Source organism: Perkinsus marinus (assembly GCF_000006405.1).
Source record: "Perkinsus marinus ATCC 50983 genomic scaffold scf_1104296967108, whole genome shotgun sequence".
Lineage (NCBI taxonomy): Eukaryota > Perkinsozoa > Perkinsida > Perkinsidae > Perkinsus > Perkinsus marinus.
Genome location: NW_003203663.1, coordinates 47647 through 72950, shown reverse-complemented (window position 1 = coordinate 72950; position 25304 = coordinate 47647). Strand labels below are relative to the sequence as shown.

The 25304-nt window shown below is 49.7% G+C and overlaps 10 protein-coding genes across 10 annotated transcripts; 1 reads left to right on the top strand and 9 right to left on the bottom strand.

Annotated features, from left to right (window-relative positions):
- Nucleotides 1–411: 411 nt before the first annotated feature.
- On the bottom strand, nucleotides 412–2258 carry Pmar_PMAR000249 (hypothetical protein; the record flags this gene model as incomplete). Its single annotated transcript, XM_002768795.1, has 7 exons — nucleotides 412–503; nucleotides 558–1070; nucleotides 1123–1276; nucleotides 1321–1472; nucleotides 1522–1630; nucleotides 1810–1902; nucleotides 2190–2258. 7 exons carry the CDS (start codon nucleotides 2256–2258, stop codon nucleotides 412–414), a joined length of 1182 nt encoding a protein of 393 aa, XP_002768841.1.
- Nucleotides 2259–3095: 837 nt separating this feature from the next.
- Pmar_PMAR000248 (hypothetical protein) lies at nucleotides 3096–4467 on the bottom strand (the record flags this gene model as incomplete). The annotated part of the gene is made up of 1 exon (XM_002768794.1): nucleotides 3096–4467. One exon carries the CDS (start codon nucleotides 4465–4467, stop codon nucleotides 3283–3285), a length of 1185 nt encoding a protein of 394 aa, XP_002768840.1. The 3' UTR covers nucleotides 3096–3282.
- Nucleotides 4468–5418: 951 nt separating this feature from the next.
- Pmar_PMAR000247 (Neutral alpha-glucosidase AB precursor, putative) lies at nucleotides 5419–10743 on the top strand (the record flags this gene model as incomplete). Its single annotated transcript, XM_002768793.1, has 29 exons — nucleotides 5419–5559; nucleotides 5651–5752; nucleotides 5800–5876; nucleotides 5926–6007; nucleotides 6059–6121; nucleotides 6511–6608; nucleotides 6653–6768; nucleotides 6814–6940; nucleotides 7067–7172; nucleotides 7216–7345; nucleotides 7415–7515; nucleotides 7562–7651; nucleotides 7699–7796; nucleotides 7856–7972; nucleotides 8142–8193; nucleotides 8546–8634; nucleotides 8708–8789; nucleotides 8836–8897; nucleotides 9031–9138; nucleotides 9189–9281; nucleotides 9330–9434; nucleotides 9488–9577; nucleotides 9621–9771; nucleotides 9821–9928; nucleotides 9977–10059; nucleotides 10102–10203; nucleotides 10250–10315; nucleotides 10365–10471; nucleotides 10577–10743. 29 exons carry the CDS (start codon nucleotides 5419–5421, stop codon nucleotides 10708–10710), a joined length of 2880 nt encoding a protein of 959 aa, XP_002768839.1. The 3' UTR covers nucleotides 10711–10743.
- Nucleotides 10744–11163: 420 nt separating this feature from the next.
- Pmar_PMAR000246 (conserved hypothetical protein) lies at nucleotides 11164–12666 on the bottom strand. The gene is made up of 6 exons (XM_002768792.1): nucleotides 12449–12666; nucleotides 12278–12405; nucleotides 12002–12164; nucleotides 11789–11958; nucleotides 11552–11735; nucleotides 11164–11506 (listed from the first exon to the last, which is right to left on the bottom strand). Exons 1-6 carry the CDS (start codon nucleotides 12633–12635, stop codon nucleotides 11241–11243), a joined length of 1098 nt encoding a protein of 365 aa, XP_002768838.1. The 5' UTR covers nucleotides 12636–12666; the 3' UTR covers nucleotides 11164–11240.
- A 162-nt stretch (nucleotides 12667–12828) lies between these two features.
- Nucleotides 12829–15080, bottom strand: Pmar_PMAR000245 (proteasome subunit beta type 3, putative; the record flags this gene model as incomplete). The annotated part of the gene is made up of 11 exons (XM_002768791.1): nucleotides 12829–12864; nucleotides 12919–13005; nucleotides 13054–13166; nucleotides 13353–13435; nucleotides 13488–13595; nucleotides 13650–13774; nucleotides 13824–13892; nucleotides 14223–14519; nucleotides 14571–14705; nucleotides 14760–14892; nucleotides 14932–15080. The coding sequence occupies 11 exons, from the start codon at nucleotides 15078–15080 to the stop codon at nucleotides 12829–12831; spliced, it is 1335 nt and encodes a 444-aa protein (XP_002768837.1).
- Nucleotides 15081–15622: 542 nt separating this feature from the next.
- Nucleotides 15623–17756, bottom strand: Pmar_PMAR000244 (hypothetical protein; the record flags this gene model as incomplete). Its single annotated transcript, XM_002768790.1, has 8 exons — nucleotides 15623–16264; nucleotides 16314–16445; nucleotides 16560–16724; nucleotides 16778–16900; nucleotides 16945–17047; nucleotides 17091–17289; nucleotides 17336–17512; nucleotides 17561–17756. 8 exons carry the CDS (start codon nucleotides 17754–17756, stop codon nucleotides 16217–16219), a joined length of 1143 nt encoding a protein of 380 aa, XP_002768836.1. The 3' UTR covers nucleotides 15623–16216.
- A 648-nt stretch (nucleotides 17757–18404) lies between these two features.
- On the bottom strand, nucleotides 18405–20527 carry Pmar_PMAR000243 (hypothetical protein; the record flags this gene model as incomplete). Its single annotated transcript, XM_002768789.1, has 12 exons — nucleotides 18405–18510; nucleotides 18556–18638; nucleotides 18680–18790; nucleotides 18837–18962; nucleotides 19001–19111; nucleotides 19156–19219; nucleotides 19348–19415; nucleotides 19459–19708; nucleotides 19917–20089; nucleotides 20131–20228; nucleotides 20278–20351; nucleotides 20403–20527. The coding sequence occupies 12 exons, from the start codon at nucleotides 20525–20527 to the stop codon at nucleotides 18405–18407; spliced, it is 1389 nt and encodes a 462-aa protein (XP_002768835.1).
- A 521-nt stretch (nucleotides 20528–21048) lies between these two features.
- Nucleotides 21049–21225, bottom strand: Pmar_PMAR000242 (hypothetical protein; the record flags this gene model as incomplete). The annotated part of the gene is made up of 1 exon (XM_002768788.1): nucleotides 21049–21225. One exon carries the CDS (start codon nucleotides 21223–21225, stop codon nucleotides 21049–21051), a length of 177 nt encoding a protein of 58 aa, XP_002768834.1.
- A 493-nt stretch (nucleotides 21226–21718) lies between these two features.
- Nucleotides 21719–22381, bottom strand: Pmar_PMAR000241 (COP9 signalosome complex subunit, putative; the record flags this gene model as incomplete). The annotated part of the gene is made up of 2 exons (XM_002768787.1): nucleotides 21719–22257; nucleotides 22294–22381. The coding sequence occupies 2 exons, from the start codon at nucleotides 22379–22381 to the stop codon at nucleotides 21719–21721; spliced, it is 627 nt and encodes a 208-aa protein (XP_002768833.1).
- A 401-nt stretch (nucleotides 22382–22782) lies between these two features.
- Nucleotides 22783–25009, bottom strand: Pmar_PMAR000240 (nucleolar complex protein, putative; the record flags this gene model as incomplete). The annotated part of the gene is made up of 10 exons (XM_002768786.1): nucleotides 22783–22901; nucleotides 22949–23064; nucleotides 23114–23193; nucleotides 23242–23300; nucleotides 23347–23476; nucleotides 23553–23736; nucleotides 23923–24023; nucleotides 24065–24185; nucleotides 24233–24868; nucleotides 24915–25009. The coding sequence occupies 10 exons, from the start codon at nucleotides 25007–25009 to the stop codon at nucleotides 22810–22812; spliced, it is 1614 nt and encodes a 537-aa protein (XP_002768832.1). The 3' UTR covers nucleotides 22783–22809.
- Nucleotides 25010–25304: the final 295 nt, after the last annotated feature.

Sequence of the window (25304 nt, the reverse complement as noted above, 5' to 3'; positions counted from 1 at the left end):
GATTGGAGATAACCATGAATTGCTTCTGGGACTTTTGAATGCTGCACCCTTCAGGGCAATCCAACTTGCATCCTCGAAACGTAGATTTATGATTTATAGATTTAGATTTATGGAACTGACTTTATGCTTTGATCGTGAAGCCAGTTGAGAGATCGTTTGCATCACAATGCAGAGAGGTAAGAAGAGTCCTACCATGCGCATATGGTAGGAACAGGAGCTGGCATGAACATGTACTGCGCTCGAGGTCCTTTCATACCAAAACTCATCATCTGCAAATCACAGGTTCAAATTAACGTGCACCCCAAAGGCCTGCCTAGGAGGCATTATTAATGCCGCATTATTACTGACAAATCAACAAGAACTCGTCATATACGAATGAATGAAACTTAGAAACTCTCTGGAAGTGACCTATCAGTCATCCAGTACTGCTGTTAGATCTTTCAAAGCCTCAACGAAACGCGTATGCATCTCAGCCGTGTGACCGAGAAAAGGGTCGCAACCACCTAAGGATGCGAACGTTTACTTTCTGAACATGACAAGCGAAGAACAACGCTCACCGCCGATCATCATGCCAATGGCTTTAGCTGCACCACGTCGGAGACTGTCTCGAGATGTGATGTCATCCATCACTTGCTCGGATGATGGGTACTCCTCTGATGCAGCAGCAAACGTATCGGCATACACTTGAAAGAGTTCCTTCATATGAGCACCTATGGCATGGTAGAGACGCTGGAGGTAGAACGAACATAGCACATGCTTACGTCTATCGGCAACAGCCATCGAACAAAATATGAAGAAAACGATGTCGACACTCGGAGTGTCGACTTCAGGGAACTGATGGTCCACGATAGATATCTCCATCGTACCTATTATATTCATTTTGTCTACTGTTCGCAATTCACCGGCCCAGTTACCATCCTCACGCCGATGAGTCATGATATTGCTGCTCCACATGTCCTCATGGGCAACAACTAGTATGGCATCGCCAATCGTAAGTTTGCTCGGGTTTCCGACCATGACATCCTGGATGTACTCCCTCTTCTCAACGATGGCTTTCCGACATTCCGAATCTGTTCGCCTTCGATTCTCTCACACATGCTTTCTGCACGACTCGGCTCTCACCTATCAATGAGTCGCCGCATTGCTCCAGATAGAGAATGCCCTCGTCGAGAATTCTGCCCATGACATGGTAGATCGTCTCACGAGGCTTCAGAAAGCGGGCTCGAGCCGCCTCCACGGGCACTACCGCATGGAAGTACGCCAAGGCCTTGATACACTGAAGATGGACAGGTCGCAGCCTACATCTTGCCGAGGACATACTTCAGTCGCCAGTGAAAGGCCCATTGGGTCTTCGATGCGGTAGGCCTCGAAGTGATGGGACTTCACCAAGTTGTCCATTGCGATCATCCGATCATCACTATAGTAGAGTCCAGGGAGGTACAAGTGACAATCAGGAATACTTCGAAGCTTTTCTGACGGCACGAGACACGATGGCGGACGTATCAGGAGAATTAAACTCACCGTGAATTCCGGCCTCATTGTAGAACGCTAGACAGTTTTGTTCTCGATCGTAGACATCCAGCTCGAGACAAAAATCGCGAACAGGGCCTTCGACCGGCAAATACTTGACCTAAACCCCTGGAATATAGGTATTATTCACTGAGTAAACCGTGGAATATGATCACACGGAGATACCACACGAATATTCAAATTACTCGCTATAGAGCTCTACAAATATCGTAGTCACCTTCGAATTAATCTTCCACGACGCTAGGAAAATATAGAGATCAGTAGAAACCCGTGCATTACGAAAAGAGACTCTCCATCGTTCGTCCTAGCCTCGTACTGGTCACTCAACAGACCGTCCACTCCTTTAGCTGGGTGGATGGACGAGAGGGGAACCTATAGGCGATACGGGGAAGTCTACAACTCAGTGACCGGATTCAGCCCAACACAAAATGTTGCGAACTTGAATGACACAGCCGAGCTTTGACAGTTCGATTGTTGAACACTCCACCAAAGCGACTACAGGATATTCGACAAAAAGTGCTTCTTGCATATTTGTCTTATAGATTCTGAGTAGGAGAATGAGGGTAGGGATGACGAGACCTTCCGAGTAGTGTAGAAGCCATTCCCCTACTCTCAGCCGTCAATGGGAATTGGAATTTATCGTCAACCAAACCTCTTACAATGGAAGCAGCGGTCGCATTCCACGACCTGTGGCATAGCTGCCCCAACAGTTCGAAGTTGACAATCATATGCTAAACTAACGCCGAATTATCCCAATGACATCATTTTTGATCGTTCAAAAATGTAGGGGCACCTATCCCACCAAGCCGTGTGAATCCAACACCCCCCCCATTGCCCCATTTCTCGTCGTTCAAAAGTGTAGGGGCACCTATGCCACCAAGCCGTGTGAATCCAACACCCCCCCATTGCCCCATTTCTCGTCGTTCAAAAGTGTAGGGGCACCTATGCCACCAAGCCGTGTGAATCCAACACCACCCCATTGTCCCATTTCTAGTCGTTCAAAAGTGTAGGGGCACCTATGCCACCAAGTCGTGTAAACCCAACACTTCCCCCATTGCATCATTTTTCGTCGTTCAAAAGTGTAGGGGCACCTATGCCACCAAGCCGTGTAAATCCAACACCCCCATTGTTCCCCCAAATTTTTCGCAATCGAAAAGTTTCGGCTCCTTACCAATTGACTCAGAATACTTAAATGATTTTCACATCGTCTGATTACTCTCGTTCAATTGTATATTATCGTCAAATTACATCCTCGTGTACAACTTCTATGAAGAATTACTCACAAAAACAGATATTTTGAAACACCCCGTATTTCGATAGTGCTTGTAGGACCTTCAAAGCTGACGCGATGTCGACCATCCGCCTGAGCTGTTCGACGGATGCTGTGTTGTTGAGCGATGCTTCTTCGGTGTTGGTCATAGATCATGAAAATCAAATGATAGCCCTGACCAATCAAGGATGACCCCGATTGTACACGAGACCTTCTGCAGCAGATGCGAAACCGTGAGAATACCTGGCTTCTACAACGTGGTACTATGGTAAAAACGAAAGGCAGACAGTGGCTGGAAAAGATCAATTTGATAACATCGACCGAGAAAATAGTGAAGTTCACAGGTGGATGATGAGAGTAAAGGAGATAAGAGATGTTTCGCAGCCTCGTCACAGCTACTGCACCTACCACGATGAAGAAAGGTAACATTATATTACACATGTACAGGGGAAGTCCATACGAGGACAAAAAATGTTCCACAATTACTTATTCATCAGAGCGACTCCTTCCTCTGTACAGACCAGACGAAAGCTCGAGTATATGATAGCCTTTTCGTAGTCAACCAAGAAAAAGTCGCTGATCCTACCAACCGTAAAAGCAAGTGATGGGATGGTCTTCCGCAGAATCCATTTACTGTAGATGTCAATGTACACAGAGACGAAGCGCAATGCATCGCCACCTGGTAAAGGGGTAGAGCAGTACTGACAAGATACATTATTCAGACCAAAATAAACTCCCAACGTTTGAGCCGATTTAGGCCCTAGCAAGGGAACAGGAACGACTAGATTAGCCGGACAAGTGATGAACTTCATACGCTCCATAAGCATTTGAGTGGGTGTGTATTGCGTAAAGAGCCTTTCGTAAGCCTCATCATCGATGACCTCGGAGAGTGTTACCACGATATGATCGCCGAGACCCAGCTTGAAGACAAAATACCGCTTCTCAGGGTTTGCCATACCCATGGAGACGTAATCAGAGAAATATGACATGTCAGAATCGAGTTCCTCTTTCGGTCGTCGAACCACTCTGACTTTGATAACCTCCGACAGCAACTGCGGTGAAGGGCCCAAATCATTGGCAATCTTCGCGCAGTCGTTATGGGCCTCGCTCCACCAGAGATCGTTCGGATGATGCGTTAAATCCGTATATGTATTTACTCTCTTACGGAAGCCATAGAATGTCCTCAATCTCTGGACGTGCGCTATCGGATCAGGAGCCTTCCTCGCAGCCTCTTCTTCACCAACCATTCGCTTCGACAATTCCTTCACCAGCTTATCAGTGCTTATAGAACGAAGCCTCTTCTCATCGGAAGAGGACGATCCCTCGTCTCCAGAGAGAGCTGACTCGAAACTCGCGGAAGATACAGATTTGGTCAGCTTGCTAGCCACCACCATAGTCTCCTCCTTTCGTGAGACGATAGCTAACTGCTCTCCATTGTCTAATGCCGGAGGCTCAGAGCCAGGAAGTTCTCCAGCCAACGGAGGTCGCTTCAACTCGGCAGCAATTTTGACAGGCTCTTCAGGTTCCGGCGTAAGAGCCATGACCTGTGGTCGAGAGGTCCCCGACTCGGCCCTCGATAGGCCCTCACTGGAGGCTCCTCTAGACAGCAACCCCGTCGTCCTAGTTTCCTGCGTATTCCCACTTCCCTTTAGCTCGCTGCTCTCCATGGTGGATTTGGCTTCGCTGCCTGACTCCTCGGGAGGAAGTAAGGGAACCGGCTCGAGGATCAGAGTACTATGCTTGCAACCCATTTATCAGCTGAAGTCAAAGGTAGTCTCTGCGAAGGAAATATAGATAACCCTTTTCCACAAAATGCCCAGTATGTACAGACGAAGATCACCAAACTCCCCCGTGATTCACAGGATGCACTATTGAACATCGACACAACGCTTGTCCCTCCGAGGGACTCCCTCGGCGCATGTCGGGACCTACAAGATCTACCTCCCCATTCGGCTGTGTTAAATCTTCGTAAGTTGAAATGATCTCGTAACAATGACGGCACCGTCACCTTATGCAACCGTGTGCACGCGTGCAGAGTTCGAAAAGGTCAGCGATGTCACGTGCTTCACAGAAATGCTAAATTTCAGATGCATCAAATAGCGGCCTGGGGAGTTGCTAAAGGCCACTAGTGAGATGGCGTGCCGAGCTCGCTCGAGGCTATTCTTTAAGGCTTTACTCGAGTTTAAAGTACTATGAAAATACTACTCCTATGAAACAGGCTTCTAGAATGCTACACGACATACTCCTAATTGAAGTCTCCAATGGTCATGCGAGCCCTTCCGTACTAACATTCTCTATATGGAGTTGAAACTCCCAACCTCGATCACGCTAGTGTACGATGTAGTTGATTCTATATGAACAAGAACTAAGCCAGGTTGAGACATTTCCTGAGATGCTGTGAAGTGGCGCGGTTCCCGACGTGCCATTGCTCGGCTGCTCGGACAGGAACCCACTCGCCGCAAATCTACGATGCCCTATGTACCTGAAAACATCAAAAATGTCTGTGCTCTGTAATGATAGGTTCCGGAAGCACCAACGGTTAACCATCTCACACAGACGGAATATGAGCTTAATCGCTCGCAGTTTTTCCACATTTGAGTTTTTGCCGCCCAGTGACGATGCGGTCGTTGTTGATCGCTCTTCTACCCGGTGTATTCGCCGTCGACAGCAGCAAGTTCAAGACTTGCACCCAAAGTGGCTTCTGTGATAGATATCGGGCATGGACGCGACTGGCGGAGGGGACCAGGAAGCCCTATATGGTACGTCTTCAGCAACTACTTCTTGGAATTCAGTGTCGATATATTTTCGCTGCTGAAGAGGGGAACATTCATATTGTTGTTTTCTGGTCAGGTACCACGCACGGGCTTGAAGGAGATCTCTCAGTCAGTTTTCGAAGGCAGTTTGCGGCATTCGGCTCTACCCAAAGACCATCCCGCACCGCTCACTTTCCAGGTAGCTGAGTGAGTCCATCACTGCAGCAAGCCAAGGCGGTTCCCTAGTTACGTTTTTACGACGACAATACGATACGTTTCACCGTCGATGAAAACGACGAGGTCGTCCAGGGTGTTCGTAAGCGGTAAGTGCGGTCGGCGATGTCAGAGCCTTCACTATGCGCATTTGGTCAGCTATAGAATCCCCGCGAATGACGTTATTCGCGAGGACCGACTAAAGCCACTGCATGGTGTCAAGTACGTTTTCGAACCCAGAGTGAGTCGGCAAGCAGTTGGAAAATCTGTCGTTTAAGTTGTTATTATTCAGTCGGCAACTTCCACTTTCGAACTTGGTGATGCTACCACACTTACGTTGGATCATGACAAAGCGGTGAGCTAATGCCTTCTACTCTGAGTGGACTGAAATCGCTCCGGAGAGATTCCACAGGGTTAGCTTTTATCTTGTTACCTCTCCGTCGAGGATAGCGCTCTAGGGGTCTGTATATTGTCGTAGTATCAAATTCTGACAACAATGTGATATAATCCTACTTTATACCGCTTGAAGATAAGGATATGTATACTAGTCTATTACGTCTATATCCAGGGAATAATAGTGGCTTATAGTAATTTATAGCTATCCATTGGTATCATTCGTGAAAGCCTCGTTGCTTTCGGTATTTGATCGTATTTGATCACAGCGACGTGGCGAGTCCATGCATTCAGTACGTGTTCCCTCACTAGGGCACAGCTGATGCGTTGTTGTACAGTGTCCGATCTTAGATCATCACACTGTCGGTGGATGGCCGTATCGTGCAGACGATCAATGGCCAACAGCAGCTCGTTGTTGAGGGCACCAGACGACAACGAAACGATAAATGGTAAACACCCATAACTGTCACTAAATTACTCGCGCGCTCTCCAGCCCCTACGGACTGGCGAACCTTTCCGACACCTATATCGATCCTGCTTGCTCCCCTGGGAACCACTCGGGCTTATGGGAAGAAAGTTTCCACAGCCATACGGACCACAAGCCCTTTGGTAAGAGCATTCGAGTTGACCACAGTCGACATTTGTCACGTTAAGGCCCGTCTCTCGTGGGTGTCGATGTGACATTCCACGGCAAAGTCCCGGCAGCATACGGCCTACCCGAACATGCCACTACAGCACAGAAGCTCAAAGCTGGTGGCGATGAGGACGATGCTCTCTACCGGTGAGATAGGGATACGCTCCGTTATAAAGTGCCCACTACAGTATCGCGAGAATCCCCCTCTCCAGTTCGCCGCTCAGGCGCTGATGGAGGGAACTCTCAAGGGGTGCTGATCACTTGTTATGTCAGCTTCTACAACCTGGACGTGTTCGAATACGAGATGGACAGTCATGCGGCTATCTACGGGTCTATCCCTATCTTAACTGCCCTACACCGCTTCGGGGGCAAGTCGAGCGTAAGCAACATCCAAAGTGTGGTGGCCATCAGCACGTGTATAGGACATCGCTACTACTACTACCACCACTTCGTCGTCGTCGGTGCTTTGGCTGAATCCATCGGACACGTTCGTGTCTCTAACTCAACGTAAAGATACTGGGACATGGAGCTCCTTGATAGAGGGGCTCATCTGTAGGAATTCCACACGCAATAACTGCCCAGGGATGTTCGCACTAGTTTGTCATTATCGTTTTCATTCAGCTGGATCCTCTACTGCCGAGCCGACGTCGCTCACTTCATGGTTCGTCTCGGAATCGGGCATCATCGACCTCTTCCTCTTCCCGCAGCGGACCCCTCAGAAGGTCAGCTTGCCGAGTCTATTTATGTCGATGGTTGTCTCCATCGTAGATACTCAATGCATACCACTCTCTCACCGGTTTGGCCCCTCTACCGCCGTTGTTCAGTCTGGGAAAGCACCAATGTCGATGGAACTATAAGGCAGGCTGACGGTCCGCTGTGTCGAGAATAGATAAGGATGAGTTCAGGACGAGTCCGAGGTGCGGGAGCTGGTGGCCAACTTCGATAAGTACAACATTCCAGTTGATGTGGTATGGCTAGACATCGAACACACTGATCATAAGAAGTAGGGTGGCAGCAGCAGGCTAGTCTACGGGGGGGTTGAGGCCTTTGTTCTTGATGCAGGTATCATACATGGAATGAGAAATACTTCCCTGACCCGAAACAAATGCTTGAGGACGTCAAGGCTGGTGGGCGAGAGATGGTCACCATTGTCGACCCTCATATAAAACAGGACACAACGTAAGGCAGTGTGGTAGTCGTGCTCTTCCTCAACACTCTTGTATACTCATTCTCAAGGCTTGCATCATCGTATCTTGGAGAGTATCATTCGCGTTACGAATTGTCTAGGGGAGATGTGAAAATGGTCAACATACATACCACTCGTCGTTCAACTCTTGCTTTATTATAGGTACTTCGTATACTCAGAGGGTCTAGCCCAAGATGTCTTCGTTAAGAAGCGTGTGTACGACATGGTCCCTGACCCTGAGGACAAACAACCAGGTTATCCTAACCGCCACTACTGTGTTCGTCATTTATTGTTTCCTCTTCCTCTTAGATGACTGGAACACCACCGAGAGCATCGTGGACACCGAAGCGGTGAGAGAGGACCTGGTTTGTCGGACATTGGCACTGCTCTTGATCTCAGGTGAAGCCTGAGGAATGGAATGATGAAGAGGATGGAGAGTGGACGCCGCCGACTAAGCCGAACCCCGACCACAGCGGGCACTGGAGCCCCAGGATGGTAGGGGTAGCTACTGTTGATTCTGGTCTAAGGGTGAGCGGGTTTAGATAAAAGTGTGGAATAAGGATAAGCCCGACGAGGTCTATAGTGGTCACTGTTGGCCTGGAACTAGCGTTTACCCCGACTTCACTAACTCCTCTGTGCGACAATGGTGGGCGAGGTGAGATACCAAACGGCGGCTCTCTCGGGTGGCATTCGAATCGGCTGGCTCGTGAACTACAGTTATGGTGTAGTTACTTCAAGGCTGATGGGGTCAACGCTGGATTCTATACGTGGAATGATATGAACGAGCCCAGTGTATTCAATGGCCCCGAGGTGAGGTCCACTGTGGCTTGCTCACCGGCTATCGTCCCCTCTTTAGGTGTCTATGGATCGGGACTTGATACACGGAGGGGATATCGAGCACCGAGATGTGCATAACATGTGTGTACCTATCGTTGCCCTACTATTCGTTCCTCATTCATTCGATCACATGTTAATTTGAAATGGTATCGTGCAGTGGTGATATTGCTATTTCAGTCAATGTGTATAACGGCATAATTTTGTGTATGCCCAGATACGGTCAGTACTTCCATAGGGCTACCTTTGAGGGCCACGCTAAGCATCGTCGACCAGGCCAGCGACCATTCGTCCTCACCAGGAGCTTCTATGTTGGTAGCCACATGTAGCCTACCCCTCAGCACAACGAGAATAGGCAGTATAGTGTGGTAACAGGTATGGTCCTATGTGGACAGGAGACAACGAGGCCAGCTGGCTGCACCTGAAGGCAGTCTTGCCCATGCTTGTCACTTTATCAGCAACTGCTGGGTCAGTGCTGGGGGGGGCGTGGCTGCTAGCCGTAGGTGTATGCTTTAGGTACTCCTTCGTTGGCGCTGACGTGGGGGGCTTCTTTGGTCACCCCGAGGAGGAACTCTTCACTCGATGGCATCAGCTTGCCGCGGCTACCAACCCATTTTACAGGTAGGTCGTTACGGGCAGCAAGAGCGGCGTTTGCTGCTGTGGGCTTTTGTCAGATCTCATGCACATATTGAGTCCCCCCGGAGGGAGCCCTGGGAGTACAGCGAGGCGGCTCGCAATCGTGTGAGGGAAGCAGTGCAGAGACGGTGACACCACACCTAGTTAGCAGAGACTAGAGACTGTACTTAGGTACCAAATGCTTCCTCTCTGGTACACACTTTTCGCCCGTTATTCGCTTTATGGGGAGGCCATTTTGCGCCCATTATGGTTCGATCATTTGCATGACGCCAACACATATGCATGCCCCGTAGATGGGTGTGATGAAATATTGGATTCTCAGGTGAGGGAATGTTGTTGCTTTTCTAGTTGCTATCCATTTTCACCTCTAGGTTGTACTAGGCCGTGATGTTATGGTCCGAGGAGTGGTCGAAAGTGGGACCAACAACGTGTCGGTATACCTCCCAGAAGGGGCTCGGTGGTATAATGCGAAGGACGAGGTAAGGTCCTTATGGCCGATACAGCGTGCGAATGTTCCTTGTCGGCAGATGATGCCAGTCGGAATGAACGAGAACATGGCAGTGACTATGGACACCATACCGCACTTTTATCGAGCTGGCAGCATTATACCGTGAGAATTGTGTGGTTGAAACTTGTATCAGCCGCGACTCAGGTTGAAGATGCGACAACGGCCATCCACTAAGGCGATGCGTGATGATCCTATCACTCTGGAGGTCTTCGTCGATCCCAATACTAATACGGCAGAGGGACAGATGTATTTGGCCTACGCAAGCTGCTTCATAAGCTGGGATGATGTTCAGGTACCTTGACGATGGTAACAGTCTGGATAGTATCGACCGGGCGGACTACACACTCAGCACTATCAAGTGGGTCAAAGCTCATATCGTGGAATTCGGTGAAGGACGCTGTACTCAGGCTTGACGGCCAGAGCATCTCTAGTACAGAAGTATCGGGTAAGGGCGATTTCAGCATCCTTGTGGAGAGGATTGATATCATTGGATTGTCTAAGGCAGTTAGAGAACGTAAGTGGCGATACAAAGATCCCCTCTACTTCACAGCTCGCTCCAGCCTACCATTCTTATTCCGGTTAGAGATGCAAGTTGTAACTCTGTTGTTCTGCTTTCCAGGGATTCTCAATAACCCGAGCGTCTCGGCTAAGATGAGTCATGCGTCAGGGAACCGTGTGACTATTAAGAGGCCGAGCGGAGTGGTCATAGGAAAGCCCTGGTCAGTTGATTTGACCGCGATCCAAACCCACTAGTTTTCTCATGTTTTTGAGTTCTGACATTTTTCACAAACCCGATGTGCTGAGTTGTACGAGTAAACCCTGAGCTTTTGGTGAGAAAAAAAGCGTCCGCGTCCCTCCTTGAGAGGAAACATGAACATCAATACTGATCCCCCAATGGGAGAATAGCACAGTCATCAGGATCGAACCGATCCAGATTGGAGTTTGAGGTCAATTTGAGTATATCGTATATCATACACGTGATGTGTATGATTACCGTTTTATCATACATGATGTATGTGTTGAAAATGATGATGGATAGTTTATATACCATCACGCACCCGCAGTACATGGAATGAATTAAGCAAGAACAGAGCTCAAGATTCCAGCATCCTATCGCTCATACCCGACCTTGGGACGAGTCGTTCGCGTAACTCCATGTTGATAGATAACACTGTATAACACAACAACGCTATTGTTAGGAAGAAACGTGATAGAAGCGAGGAACTCTTATCGGATAAATCACAATTATTAGACTGCTAGAACGGAGAGAAACTGGTCTATGTTTAGTCTTCTATCTTTTCTTCCACTTCCTCGTCGTCGTCACCACCATCGTGAACATCAACTTCGATATCTTCGATGATCTTACCGATGAGCTCAGTGGTATCCTTGGGGGCATCGGCAGCTTTCTCGACCTTCTCAATTATCCACACTGCAAGAGTCTCGGTCTCAGCCAGGGCCTGCATGATCATCTCGTCCATGTCGCCGAGCTCCGCCATATCGATCTCGTCACCTTCTTCAACCTTCTCCTCCTCGGCTGCTGCATCAGTACCTTATAACCAGTTGATCGGCTAATGAAGTCGGAGACCGCCCTTACCCTCAGCAGCGTTGGGCTCCTCAGCATGCTCCTCTGGCTCGGCCTTCTCGGCTGATTCCTCGTCCCCCTCGAGCTCAGGCAACTCGATGTCCTCCGTACCATCATCAAGAACATGACAATAGACCTTGTAAGAAGCCTTGTCATCACCAGCCAAGAGGCCCGGTAATATGGTCTCCTTGAGGACCTATTACGACAAGACGTGAGCAGCAACTACTACGAACTCACAGTAGTCAATACCTTCACGCCAGACTCTTCGAAAGGACCGAACATGGTGCTCCAGATGAGTTGACCTCCAACCTTAAGGGCTTGGCCCTCAACCTTGGACAACCTCTGGACGTGCTCAGCCCCGGACTCGTCAGCCAACAGACCGTCGATGGTCGCCTTGTCGAGGAACATATCCACCTCCGCTGAACAAGAATATATCTATTCCGACATAACGTGTGGTATTACCAGGCTTAACGATCTCAGGGCACATCTCCGCAGCCTCCTTATTATGGTACTCCACCTCCTTGAACATTTCCTTACACATGTCAATAGCGCTGGGTGAGTAGTCAAGACCGATAAGGCGACCAGTGTATCCCGCCTCTCGCATGGAGTTAAGGAAGGAGGACACCTGATAAAGTCACTCTATTAGATTGGAAAGCGCCTTATACACTCAAATGACCTCCAACATAATCATTATATTATAATGCGGACAATATGTGGAGGTAGCTCAGGATAACTTACTCCGCATCCAACATCAACAACTGTGATATCCTTCTTCTCGGGCAGTAGCTCCTTCATAGCCTCGAAACTGAAGTGCCACTCATCAGTCGAATTATCATCATCATCCTCTGCAGCGGCAGCCTTCTTCTCTGAAGAGCACATCTCTCCAACTACGATAACCAAATCGATTACCGTCCTTCTCACTCTTCTTCTCCTCAGTGAGTCTCTGTTTCTTAGCCTTATAGCGCTCCTCCCAATAGCTAGCATCACCATACTGACGAAGGTCCTCTCCCTCCTCCTCCTCCACTGCCTTCTCGGCCTCGATCTCATCAGCTGGTCGCTTCTTGCCAGCCTCGGTGGTCGATGGGATGACAGTCATTATAGACGAGATCGGCTGCTGAGCTACGACTGAGACCGATGCCATGATTGTCACTATTTTATTGCACCACTACCGTCTCGCTCCGCCTGCGCTACTTGCCGAGGGGAACGCAAATCCGAAAAGAAATGAGGAAACTATTCATCACTCTTCTTGGGTATAATTCCGTGAATCCAAGCAGCACCCTCCACTGCCATTAGTCCATTCTTCCCTTCAGTGTTTTTGTGATCAACTAACGATAAGACCAAGGTTTCAGGAAGAGCGACGTCAGTGTGCAAGAGCTTACCTCTTTATCGGTAAGTATATAGACCACGCCACCCCATCCAGAGAGACAGTCGCGGTCAATACCCGAGAGCAACGATTGGCCCAGGACCTACAAGGAGAGCTCTCACCCCTCAACTGTTGTTGCTGATGCAAGTACCTCAGCGAGCTCCTCAGGGCCCATGCCTTCCCTCCAGAAGCTCTCGGCTACACCCATGAGCTGCTCGGTAGCCGTACCAGAGACGATGAAATCGGGGGCAGTAGATTCCGTGCCTGATGTAGCAGCATTATAGCGAACACTTCAGGACAGCGAAGCTATACGCCAACACGAGAGCTATCGATGAGCCCGATCACACACTTATGTATCGACCCACCCATACTTCAATCACACATAGAGAGTACCACTACGGCTTAAAGGGCTGATAAACTCATTAATGAGAGAGCAAGCTTAGAACTCACCAATAAGGTCAAAGGAAGAGATGAAGGGCTCGCCATCGTTCTTAAGACCAGCAATAACAGGCTCACAGAAGTAGGGCCCGAACCTAGGAATAGTCGGGTATAACCAGCCAGCCGCAGGGGTAGTAGTATTAGTACCGTTTCTCGTAGAGCATAGTAGCCATCAAGTGACTCACAACGTCACATGGCATCTCCCTGTCCTCCTTCAACTTGTACAGCTTCAAGCGGAACTTCAGCAGCTGAGATCTGCAGTCAAGAACCCCCATCGCTGCGAAGCCGGGCCCATGACCATTCTAGTACAGTGTTTGGGAGTCAGTGGCGAGGCCTTGGAATCCGACCAAGCATCGGGATGTCATCGGGTACACCTTCTGCATGTTGGCCGAGACCGTCTGCAGCTGGTTGACGCCATATCTTCGATCGCAGGCCTAGTGGAGTAATTTCGTGGCGCGTGACGCTGATTCCATCCGATATTACGATTCCGACACAGCCTTCGCCCTTCATAGCAATCACACTGCCACCGTTATACTCCATAATGTTGCCCGACTAAAAATGGATACCGTAACTCTCTCAACTCCCACCTGCCCGTGGCACCTACCATGCTGAACGAGTACACTACAAACGAAAAACTGAGTAGAAAACGGCTTTGGCGAGATGCAATCCTGAGCAACCTACTCGGGCCAACGCGACAACCTGGGACTCAACCCGAAGTTGAAATACAACAGAGAATTTCGATGTTGGCAACAAGGGTACAGTTCGAATTAGAGGCAGAGTTTACCGCGCTCAGGCGGTGCGGGGAGACGTAGACTTATTGTGGCTTGTTGATCGACCCCAGAGCAACCTGTGATAATTTCCCTTGCACTCATAGCACAATACCGAGTGCTTATTACTGGTGTTGAGTAAGGCGCTGTTGGAGCAGACACTGGCTTGTCTAGTCCCGGCAATGTAGTTGGCAAGTACGTCGGAGCTGATGGTCCCTGAGAGCCCAGCAACGAGTGTAGTGGCGCTGGCCCTGGTCTGCACTACCGCGCGGAGCTCATTCTCCTTATCCATGGCGACCTCTTCTTCTAGCATGGAGAATTGAGCTTCCAGAGCAGCATCATCGCAACCCTCAGGTAAGTTATAACTTCTACCCAAAATGTCGTTGATTTCTTCCTGGTCCATCATAATATCCTAACATCGTCATCACCCTTCCCCTTCCGAACCGCCTTTGTAGCATCTCACCGCCATATCGTCTACAACATCCTCCACATGATCGATGTTGAAGTCGTTCATCTGGGACTTCATGGCGCTATTGGCTACCTTCATCGACTCCACCACGTTGATATTAGTCTGAATCTGCTCCTGTGTGAAGGCCGCCTGAGCACCGAGTTGGTGAGCCCAGGATCCAACCTTAGGACGGGGATCCTCTACCTGGTCCACATTGAATTGCGTGTTCATCATCTGATCCCTCTGGGCCTCATACATCTTCTTCCTCTTCAATACTGCCAATGCTCGCTGCTTGGCCCCGACCGCACCAGACCTAGTCGCCATCTGCTGCTTGTACCTGTAGCCTGGTGGCTTACGATGGAGCTCTCCTTGCTACTTGATTAGATCCTCATCACACTGTTTGATTTTCTTGTCTAATAATGTGACTCGGCTGTCCAAGTGCTCACTGGTCTCGGCCAGAGACGGCCCTGTAGGGGCGGGAGGGGCCTCCACCTTCTTTTTCCCAACCCCAAATATTCGGTTCATTTCACAAACTAGATTATCAAATTAACCTAATCGGTCAGATAATCCCTCATCATCGACAATTTTAATTCGTGTTTACAGCTTCTTTCTACCTACTTATGTGAATAGTAGTAGAGATTCTCGGGCGAGCGCGATGTCGGTAGCACGCGTACACAAGAGCTCATCTTAACCATCGCTGAGATATTAGTAGGAGCTCGAACATCTGATGTAAGGAGCGATTAGTAACAGAGGTAACCCTTGTTGGGTATAACTATGCATCGCCGTCCTGTCGTCAACGCGACAGACATTCATAGCCAGAGGGCGAGTACTTAACTATCTACCAGCATCCCCCCATCCAGGACGGTATAAGATTCACCAGCTATACATCATGCTCTTGGTAGCGTCTGTGTGTGTATGTATCTTGGACCAGTTCTTCATGTAATCAGTTGCTTCCACTCTTAATACAACAGATCTATCACAACAACCATATGGCAATCGGGCACATTTTCTCGGGACTATCACTGCAGAACTCAACACGATAAGAGACTTACTAGGTCCCATGCACTCTGCCTGACAAAGCTACCCTCATCATCTTAAAAAAAATACCAAGTCTAAAGACGTGCAGCAGTAATCATGATACCCCGGAGACGATCAGTGACACCATCAACTGTAGACACTATTCTGCCCCGACAACGACTAAATAGAGTGAGGAATGGATATATCTTCTATATGCAGGCATCTATCTCAACACTAGTAATGACAATACTACTACTGCTAGAAGAAACAACCCTTTTATGGGGCCCTACAGGAATCCTCGATTCAGCAATGTGACAAAAGCAAGAAACACTCTTCTAATAATAATAACAACCACCACCACCTTCACTCTCTTCCAATACGACGTGCACATGACAAAAATGATATTCGATCGAATCTGGTGCATCGGGATCGAACCGTTCTTGTAGTAGGCGATAACAGCAAGTTTACAGGCTCAGAAGGCTCAATGGATACGAGGGTTAATGATGAGATATGAGAAGTAACTCTACTGATCTTTTTAGGTTACATAAAAAAGGTAATCCACTGCTATGGTCACACATTAAACGGAGTGATAAGAGAACCTGCCTTCGTATCTTGTCGCAGACTTCATGAGGGATCAGCCGAGATTAAGATACAGCTGCGGGGTCGTCCATCGCAGTCTCCCCTGATCCGACCTGATACATGAGGAATTCTCATAGAGGAGTCAGTGACGAGGGTCCTTACTCGAGGATCTCGCTTTGGATGATCGAGCACTTCACCCAACATTGACGTCGAACTGCTGCTGCCACATCGCGTACTAGTAGTAGAGGCATCGCTAGCCTTACGTAGCCTTTCCAAGGCGCTGCGACGCACAGTCTGAAGACGGAGACTTCTCCACTGATTTTGAAGGAATTCATATACGATGCAATCTTCACAGATCAATGGCAAATGAGTGGTTCGATCGCTGTTGGCAACCTCTCCCTGACCCACCTTGAAAACAGTCTCCATGAGCAGAGCCAGATCGGCCTGGGAAGTATCCTCCCTCTTAGACGCCAATGCAGCTGCTGCAGCTGCAGCCGCCGCCTGCGAGGTCGCAGCCTCCTCAGCTTCCGTGGTAATGTCTAAGTAGTGATTGAGAACTGGGGGCTCGCGAATCTGACAACTCTATAGGATCGAGGGAGACCTGCTGAGACTCGGACTGAACTCACCGCATGAGGCAATTCAAAGGGAGAAACCGACTCGTCCTCTCTAGTTGCTGTGATGGTCATATCGGACTGCTGAGCATTTTCGAGCTGCCTCAAGAGCTCTTGGGCTTCCTCCGAGGACATCATCTAACAAGGGCGATGCTTTTCAGCATGAACATGTTGCTGCGTACTGGCCTGGAGCTTTCATCGTAGCTGACAAGCTCGAGAAGGGCAGGCTCGATGAGGGAAGGAGGCACACCAGTAGAACTGGAGTCGTCCATGTTATCCAACATCCTAATCACATACGTTAATCGAATAACCTCAAGAGTGCACTCACGAGTCGTGTCTGGTAGGATGAACAGCAACAGCAGCATCAGCAGTGGAGACCGATGGTTCCGAGAAGATACCGTTTTGCGGGAGTGCATTATCCAACGACTGTACATACCCGCCGCTATAATTATCTTGCTGGTCCGACGAACCCCTCGGAATCTCCCCAGCCGCGCGAGCATTCCGAGCCCACTTCACTTCGAAAAACCCTGAGGAGGTAATAACCCTGCTAGGACCGAGATGACGTGACGTTACAGGTCCGTCCGAAAGGGTCGTCCATAGAGATGCTCCGCTCCTCACAGGCTTGGTAGGCTTCCAGGGCGTGCGCACGATGGACAAAACGGACGAATCCATAGCAGCGCGGTAAGTGAGTGACGGGGTCGTAAACAACCTTGACGTGCTCGAGGGGGCCGAAACGGCCGAATCGACAAGCTGTAAGAAGTGGATGAAAACCGAGAAGCTCCGACGATGGGATCTCACCTAAGTCTACCTCCTGGGCCTCCCGAGGGAACCGGAAGACCATGAGAGTCCTGACGGCCAAATTGGGGTCATTGAAGTCTGTCTGGGGGTATGGTCCCTTGACACTGCTACTGCTGCGGCTTGACCCCGAGTACTTCCTCTCAGCAGGATATCTGCTGCTATTGCTGGTCGGGGAGGGTTCGAAGATGGCACTCATCGTAACCGAGAAAGTGGATGAGAATACGCTGATCAAAGCTACTGCTGCTGCTGTTGCAGTCGTAGCCTCGACCCTTTGAACGCGACAGAGACCTTAGCGAGATAACCACGTGTCGGAATTCATGTTAGTTTATTCTTCTCCTCTTCACTGTACTGGAGTAGGGTCTCCAACCGTGCATCGGATGGCAATCGAGACCTCCAGGGCTGGTAGAGTCCTGACGGCATGAGAAGCTTGTGGAAATTAATGCCCTCACTTCAGGATTCCTCCTCTGCCTCGACAAACACTTACGGGCTTACTGAGTCTTGACGATATAGAATTGAATAAAACGTATCGGGAAAAGCCATTACTATGTTGAAGCACTAACGAGGCCTTCTCGTAGCCTCAGTGGTAATCTGAGTATAGTGCAGACACTGTGGTTATACTGATCGACTCTATAGTGAATGATATCCCCAAGCTGATCAATAGAGAGCTTCCGATCCAGCCAGGTGGGCCGGCACAACCATCAGCCACTCGCCAGCATGGAGCCTTTGTCGCATCCATCCATCGACTATGATGAACGACATTCCACGAGGTATAAGGACCGGACAACGCAATGGTCATAGCAGTTTGACACCGCGAGAAGATTCACACGAGATCGTGGCAAGCACTTCATTTCCTCCGACGATTCACTCTGACAGGCTTGGGCCGCTTCTCAGCCTTCTTTATAGCCCTCACTGCCTCATTAGGGGACACGTCAACCCCAGTGCTCAAAGACCTACGCCCAGCAACACAACCAGCAGTACCATCGACTTGATAGTACATCGCAACGTCAGGGCGCCTTGTTAGCCTCTCTACTGTGAGTTGGCAGTGGATCGTCTCGGGATGCCGAGGGCCCCGAGTTGCCTATGATACCAATTTCCCATACCGTCCCAATCGAAACTCACATTCATAATTTCCGCAGCGCTCCACGCCAACTTGTATGCATTCCTGAATTTGCCCAAGGCGGCCAGGGCAAGTGCTTCATTATGTCCCCAAGCCGCCACATGGGGACAGATCTGCACACAATGTCCCATTTACCAGACTTCCCAAGTGACGTGCTACCATTGGGGGTTCACGGTGTCGCTTAGTGTTATGGGATATGCGCAGTATCTTAGCATTCTTGAAACACTCACGGGCGAGCGAAAACTCCTCCAGTCGATAACATGCAAAGCCCATCGTTGCCAATATCTGGGAGATACTCCAGCAACATAGGAGGAACAGAGCACCTTGGCAATGATGAGGTCGTGTTGGTCGTTGAATTCACCACCAATTGGGTTCGTGTAGTATAAGCGCCACAGGGACCATACTAGACGTAGAACTGCCTCATCGACAGCAGTCTGAAGAACGAAAGCAACTATCCTCAGCCCCTCGAGCCCCTAACCTTCTCAGCTCCCGGCTCTGTCCATCGGACCATGGCGATCTCAGCCAGCTGTGACACGAAATACCTGCTCATGGCCAGACAGCCGACTGCACTACAACTTGGCCCATAACTCACACTTCCGCATGAGGGCTAAGGGGGGACAGGTATGATATCGAGGCAAGGGTTTCATATTCCACAGTCAGGAGGGCACACCATCCCTCTGGTTGAAGGACCCGGTCCGATTCTGGTATGACGTGGAGCTCAGGGATGCACAGGACCTCCTGACACGATCATCGAGCCATGCGAAAAAGCACATACAACAACCTGCGGGTTGCTCCGGACTGCAGTTCCTCCTTTACGGCGTTGACCAGACTTGATCGCAGGATCCTTAGGTTGACCCCAATTATCTAGGAATGTCACTGGAATATGGTATAGGGCCTCCTCAACAGAATAGGCCTCTGCGGTATTCATTCGGAAGCCGTTGGCCATATGGCGCATGCCAGTCTTGACGAATAGCCATTCAGCTCTGGCTGTGACCAAGTTCATAAGGGCCGCGTAGAAGAGCCCATCCCGCCTAAGTAGAAACCATGTGATGGGAGAAGGCATCATCCAGTGTCAAGACATGCCAGCGAAAAGATGAAAATTATGAGAAAATTTTGGGAAATTTGTGTTCGTACCTGAAAACTTCTACCCCATTTCATATATAAATTCCCATAATCAATAGCAGAGATAGAGATATCAGCTGAGGAAAGCGAGCATATTCCCCCATCATCCAAACACACCGTAGGCGTTCGATCCTGTCCAGCATATCCTCGACGTTGTCCGAGCATTTACATATCGGTGCCCGGAATTTATGCTGCATTAATGGCCACACAGGGGCATTGGCCACAGGCCCTTTACGCTCTCCATAGATGCTTATCTCGTCCGTCACGCAGTTCTCAGCGATAAGAAAGCCCTAGTCAATAGTACTGAAAGGGAACCTCAGAACCCCCTCACCGGGTGCAGCGTTCGGTCGAATGCTCCCTCTGATCCGTCTCCAGATCTCCTTACTTGCGGAGCTCCAACGCCAGTCCCCCAGCCTGGCTTCGGCCCACCTGCTGGTGAGGACAGTGAAACGATAGCGGAGCAATAACGACGATCAACCTGCTTTGGGATTGCTCCATAGAGGCTTCAAGCCTTCGTCGTGCTGCTTCCTGGACCGCTGGAGCTCCCGGACCCTTACCCCTTAGGGCCGACACTAGCATGACTAAGGACACTCATGGACTCACTTTCGATCGGACCAGGCGGTGTTAGTGCTGATGAAGAACCTCTTGAGCTGCTTGAGGATCTCCCTCTTCGAGAGCGGCTGCAGCGGCACTGATACCGCGGACACTTTTCCTGTCGACACTGTCATTGACCTCCGAAGCAACTAGGAATGGCCACAGATGTAATAAAAGGCTACATTCATTGAGAACCGAGACATAATAACGAGGGCTGGTAGTCGGTGGAGAATTACTTCTTGCACAAAAACAGCGACAATAGAAACTGGAAAGTGTGCTGTAAGGCGGTACTTCGACTGAGCAGAAAACCGAAAATCAGCCATCACAATCCACGTAAGGCAACCTAACATAAGTTCATTGTAAATAGTGGTCTTACTAAGGCTACTTCCTACAACCAACTTCATAGCAAAATGTTGTCACTGGTAACCTATCGTCGCTTAGGCGCATTAGTCATCGTCAATGCGCCGACATATTTCACACAAATGCACGAAATGCATGTAAAACTACGTGAGGTATCGTATGCGTGGAAGACTGCTCTCCATGCTACTAAACACCTATACATGATGAAGAGGCATGCTGGGACATGACACGAGTTGAGATTGGTGTGGTACTATGAACCCCACAAGCAAAGAGTGCTAAGAAACAGTACACTCTTTTACGAATCTAAAGCCTTAGGGGCCCGTGCAGCAGCTATACGTCTCGTGTCCACAGTCGCACAAAACTCAGCGATGTTAGCCGTGCCTTCAGCAGCTAATGCCACCGTCATGGAGTCCTCTATAACTCTATCCCAATGTGCTCGTAAAGCAGTACCCTCCTGGCCTGCCCGCGACATTGCCGTCAGCTGGTCGCATATGGCCGATATCGATCGCAGTAGAGGTCGAGAGGCTTCTACCTGAAGGCAGCCGTGAGATGACAGAAACCAAGTCGAATCCAAGCAAGCGAACAAGTAGACGCATTATGCGTCTACTTGTTCGCGTCTACCTATGCGTCACGCATAGGTGTAACCAGAAGATTCAGACATGTGCCATACGATCACAGAATGGCATCCATTTGGGGACGACATTGCATGCAGCCAACGGACTAGGCTCGCATACCGAATCACGAACACACGCAGGACGAGTAAACAATCAACCTTTGAGGAGAGTGTTGGGAAATATGCACATGGCCAACCGCATATGTTGGTGACAATATGGAAATTCCGAGGAAACTTCGGGAAATTTCTCTTCATTCCTGCCCGTTTCTGCCACGATTCGGATGTAGACTCCCATCGTTAGTAAAAGAAACTCCTGAGTTCAGCTGGGGAAGGTAGCATATATTCCAACACTCTACGAGGACCTCACCTCCTGACGTTGGACAGCTCTTATATACTCCAACAACGATTCGACCTTCTTGTTGAGCATAGCGATGGCACCCAGTGTCGGCTCCACGACATGCTCATACGTACCAGCAGCACTAGCCTGTTTAGCATTCTTCGACACATGTGATACCGCGATGTTCTCAGCCTCATCCTCCATACACACCCTCACATCCAATTCTATGAAACTACCATCAACACTCTTCTCATAGGCTTGGATCGGCAACGTCTCGCTCTCCTTACTCAACCAAGCCATCTCATTATCAGACCGGACCACTAGTGCGACCAAAGACTCGGCCCCTTCATCACCAACGATGCCCTCCATAAAGGCATGTACCTCATTTGAAGGCGGACCACCAGCCGCCACCGAATACCATCCAACAGGGGTGGAGTTGGGGAAAATCTCACCATACTGTCGAATCCGTGTGCATGCGTGCTGAACACATACCATCTCATCCGTTACACATTGGAAGCTATTGGTGATGACAATGTCGGCACCATCACAATGCCCTATTAGGAAGCCCCGCACTGCACTGACCGACTGACCTGCATAGGATACCCGAGTGATGTGGTCCGAGATGTTGAGCAAAACCAGGGGGTGTACTTTTACACTCACAGCACGGCGATTGGACATGTCTTGAAAACACTGCAAAGATATCATTACCCTTGAAAAATACCTAACAGGTTTAGGGTGGCAACAAACGACCTGGGCACCCTGAGCATTCACGTCTAGATAGCATGCTCAGGCTCATTACATCAAGCGAAGTTTCTATTTCGTGAGGTGTCTTGCTGTTACTACCATCCTTCCCCACCCTGAGCTCGCCGAGGCAGCATGCCCATGACTAGACATAATACCAGTGTGGAATTCTGAATTACTACTGCGTTATGACCTCCGAGTTCATAATGCTCCCTTACTGGACAGAGCAGCAATTCCCTACCAACACCCCAACTCCTAGTACTCCTCCTCCTCTCCTCATTACAATGTAACACACTCAACGAGACTACCCCAGTAATGGCAATGAGGAAACTTTTACGTAGTATACTTCGACCTTGTTACTAAGTTCATCTGAACTGTGCGAATACCTCATCGGCAGCTTGGTAAATCGGCTGGACCTCATCTCTTATGAAGCCGATAGCCGCAGGCGGGGCTACTCCTGACATCAAAGACCTCCCCCCACGTAACCCCACAAGAACCCCCTACGGCCTCGTTTGCACTGGTAGTTCACTTCTCGGTCAAACAGCTCTTTGTCCGTCACAACGAGCATGTCATCTGGCGATATCCTCTTGGCAGTCTCCGCGAACATGTTAGTACGGAATCTGCCCACACAGAATGTACTACGGCAAGCAGCAGCCCCACTTAACCTACAGCTGAGCAAGGCGATACACGGAAGGCGAGTGGTGCCTCATAAGGCACTGTAGCTCCCACAGTGACGTCAACGGTATTATCTAAATACAACATGATATTATCATCGCGACTAGAGATTCCCAACGGACCTTCACTGCTTCATCAAGGCTCATCTCGTCCTTCCATGGATCCTCCTCAAACCTCGCCTCTACCATGTAACCTCTTTTTACGATAAGGGCACCGCTGATTCTCACCTGCTCCCTCAACCTCCTTCCGAGAGGCTTCTCCCTGGTCATGTACCAGGCCCCTACATGATGCTGGGTTCCTCTGCATTATCGTATACGCTGCCGTGACTAGCCACATCACCACGCTGTGAGACCGCACCTGAGGAGCCACAACACCTACCACTCAGCAGTTCGGCGTATTCACAAGATATCATCAAAGGTTTAAGACCCCTCACCAGCATAGCACAGCGTAGCAGCTTCTTAGCAAAAGCAGCAACACTGCTTCCGGGTAGCATGGGCGACTTTAAAGCCAAGAGCAGCAGTCGAAGGAAACGATGGCGGTACGGTAAGACGAGTGTAGCTGGCGTGAGCAGGGCGTAGAGTCGCGAGTAGAAGGCTGATAGACTATTGTCTATGTACCTACGATAGCAACTCCCCAACATGTCATACTCGTATCATAATACCCCATCGTAATTGCCAAAAACATTTCATACATTGAGGAGCAGTATACTCACTAAACGAGACGAGTTGGAGATGCCACTTGAGCCCCAGCGAGCTAGTATTCGGGTTTAACAGGGAGAGAGAGTTCGAAGTTCCCAACACTACGATGGATCTCCAATATTAGCTTGGGTGAGGAGGTAGAACAAACCACTTAGGGCCAGCACACTGTTGGTGGTATCCTCTGTAGTGTCGCTGCCATCGAAGGCCTGAAGGACTCCTAGGCCAGGCATCCATCTCGCCGACCTACCTTGAAGTAGAAGTCACCCAAGTACTGCGGTGAAGGTAAGTAAGGGAGCACATTACTAGGCAAGTGACGTAGGACCAAACGCATGAGGTCCGATGACAGGTCCAAACGGAGGAATGCCAACCTATACAAACACAAACTCCCACCTATTGATTTATCTCATTCTACTACCACGCCTCCTGGAACGCCTTCCGTAAGCTGACAACACCCTTGCAGGCCGCCTTGCCCACCGTATCGAGAGGCTCGGTCTGGCATATGCCTTTGGATGGAGGGGCATAGGCCTCCAACAGCGTATAGATCCTCTCTAGAATCTCCTCCTGGTCCACACCAGAGGCCTCCACTGCTGCTATTACAGGTCGAGTATTGCTAGTCTCGACTCCAGCCAATGCGGTGCATACCAACCTCAGGTAGGACAGTACTCGAGTGTAGACATCCCAGTGAGTGTTGGCGAGCTCCCCAATGAAGACAGCAGCGGCATAGTCGGGGTCATAGACGTTAACGATAATTGACAGTAGAGTTGACTGTAAAAGCTCCGTAGGGAAGCTCTGTGCTATATCGCGCTCCGACTTGATGGCTTCCACCATGAGTCGGGTGCCCAGCGTGATGGCCTGTTCGGACTGCGACTGTAGCAGCTGTTCCAGCATAGACTGCAGGGCCTTCCAGTACTGGTCCAAGGAGGCGTCACTGCTGTGTTTAGTATAGACCAGCCCACCAGCCTTCACTTTATACACACAACATGTCCTCAGAGCCGCCTTGAGCCTAGTGGCCACTGTAGATAAGGGCACATCGCCTTCGATAGCAAGAAGCCTAAATGGTCAGGCATCGTACCGCAACGGACACGCGGGTGTCTTACCGTCTGGCGGCTCGGAGGTCGCCCTTCGCCACTATAGTGTCTATATCCGCCTTTGTGAGCTCCTTAGTCTGCTTAGCAGGAGGAGCAGTAGGCATGGCAACAACTAATATGGACCGCCGTAATTCTAGTGAAAACATGTATGTCTTAAATAGCTTTCCATGCGGCCCAGGACCGCAGCATTTACTATCAGTTGAGTTCGACTGAGTTCACAGGATGGTTCGTTCAAGCCAGTGCGCTTTCATCTGCAATGACCCATAACAGTATCGACATGCTATTCGTGCCCCAAGCGGTGACCATAAGTGAATCACGTGGCGCGCGCTAAAATACTTAATATAGCGCGCGCCCACGACTAAGCGCGACTTGGGTTTTGCTCGGCTGGCGGCGGCGACC

Coding starts and splice junctions, on each gene's coding strand:
- Pmar_PMAR000246 (XM_002768792.1), bottom strand. CDS start 12,635: ATGACTGTCATCCCATCGACCACCGAGGCTGGCAAGAAGCGACCAGCT. Junction 11,959..12,001: donor CCCTGAGATCGTTAAGCCTG/GTAATACCACAC, acceptor ATTCTTGTTCAG/CGGAGGTGGATATGTTCCTC. Junction 11,507..11,551: donor GGAGCCCAACGCTGCTGAGG/GTAAGGGCGGTC, acceptor ACTGGTTATAAG/GTACTGATGCAGCAGCCGAG.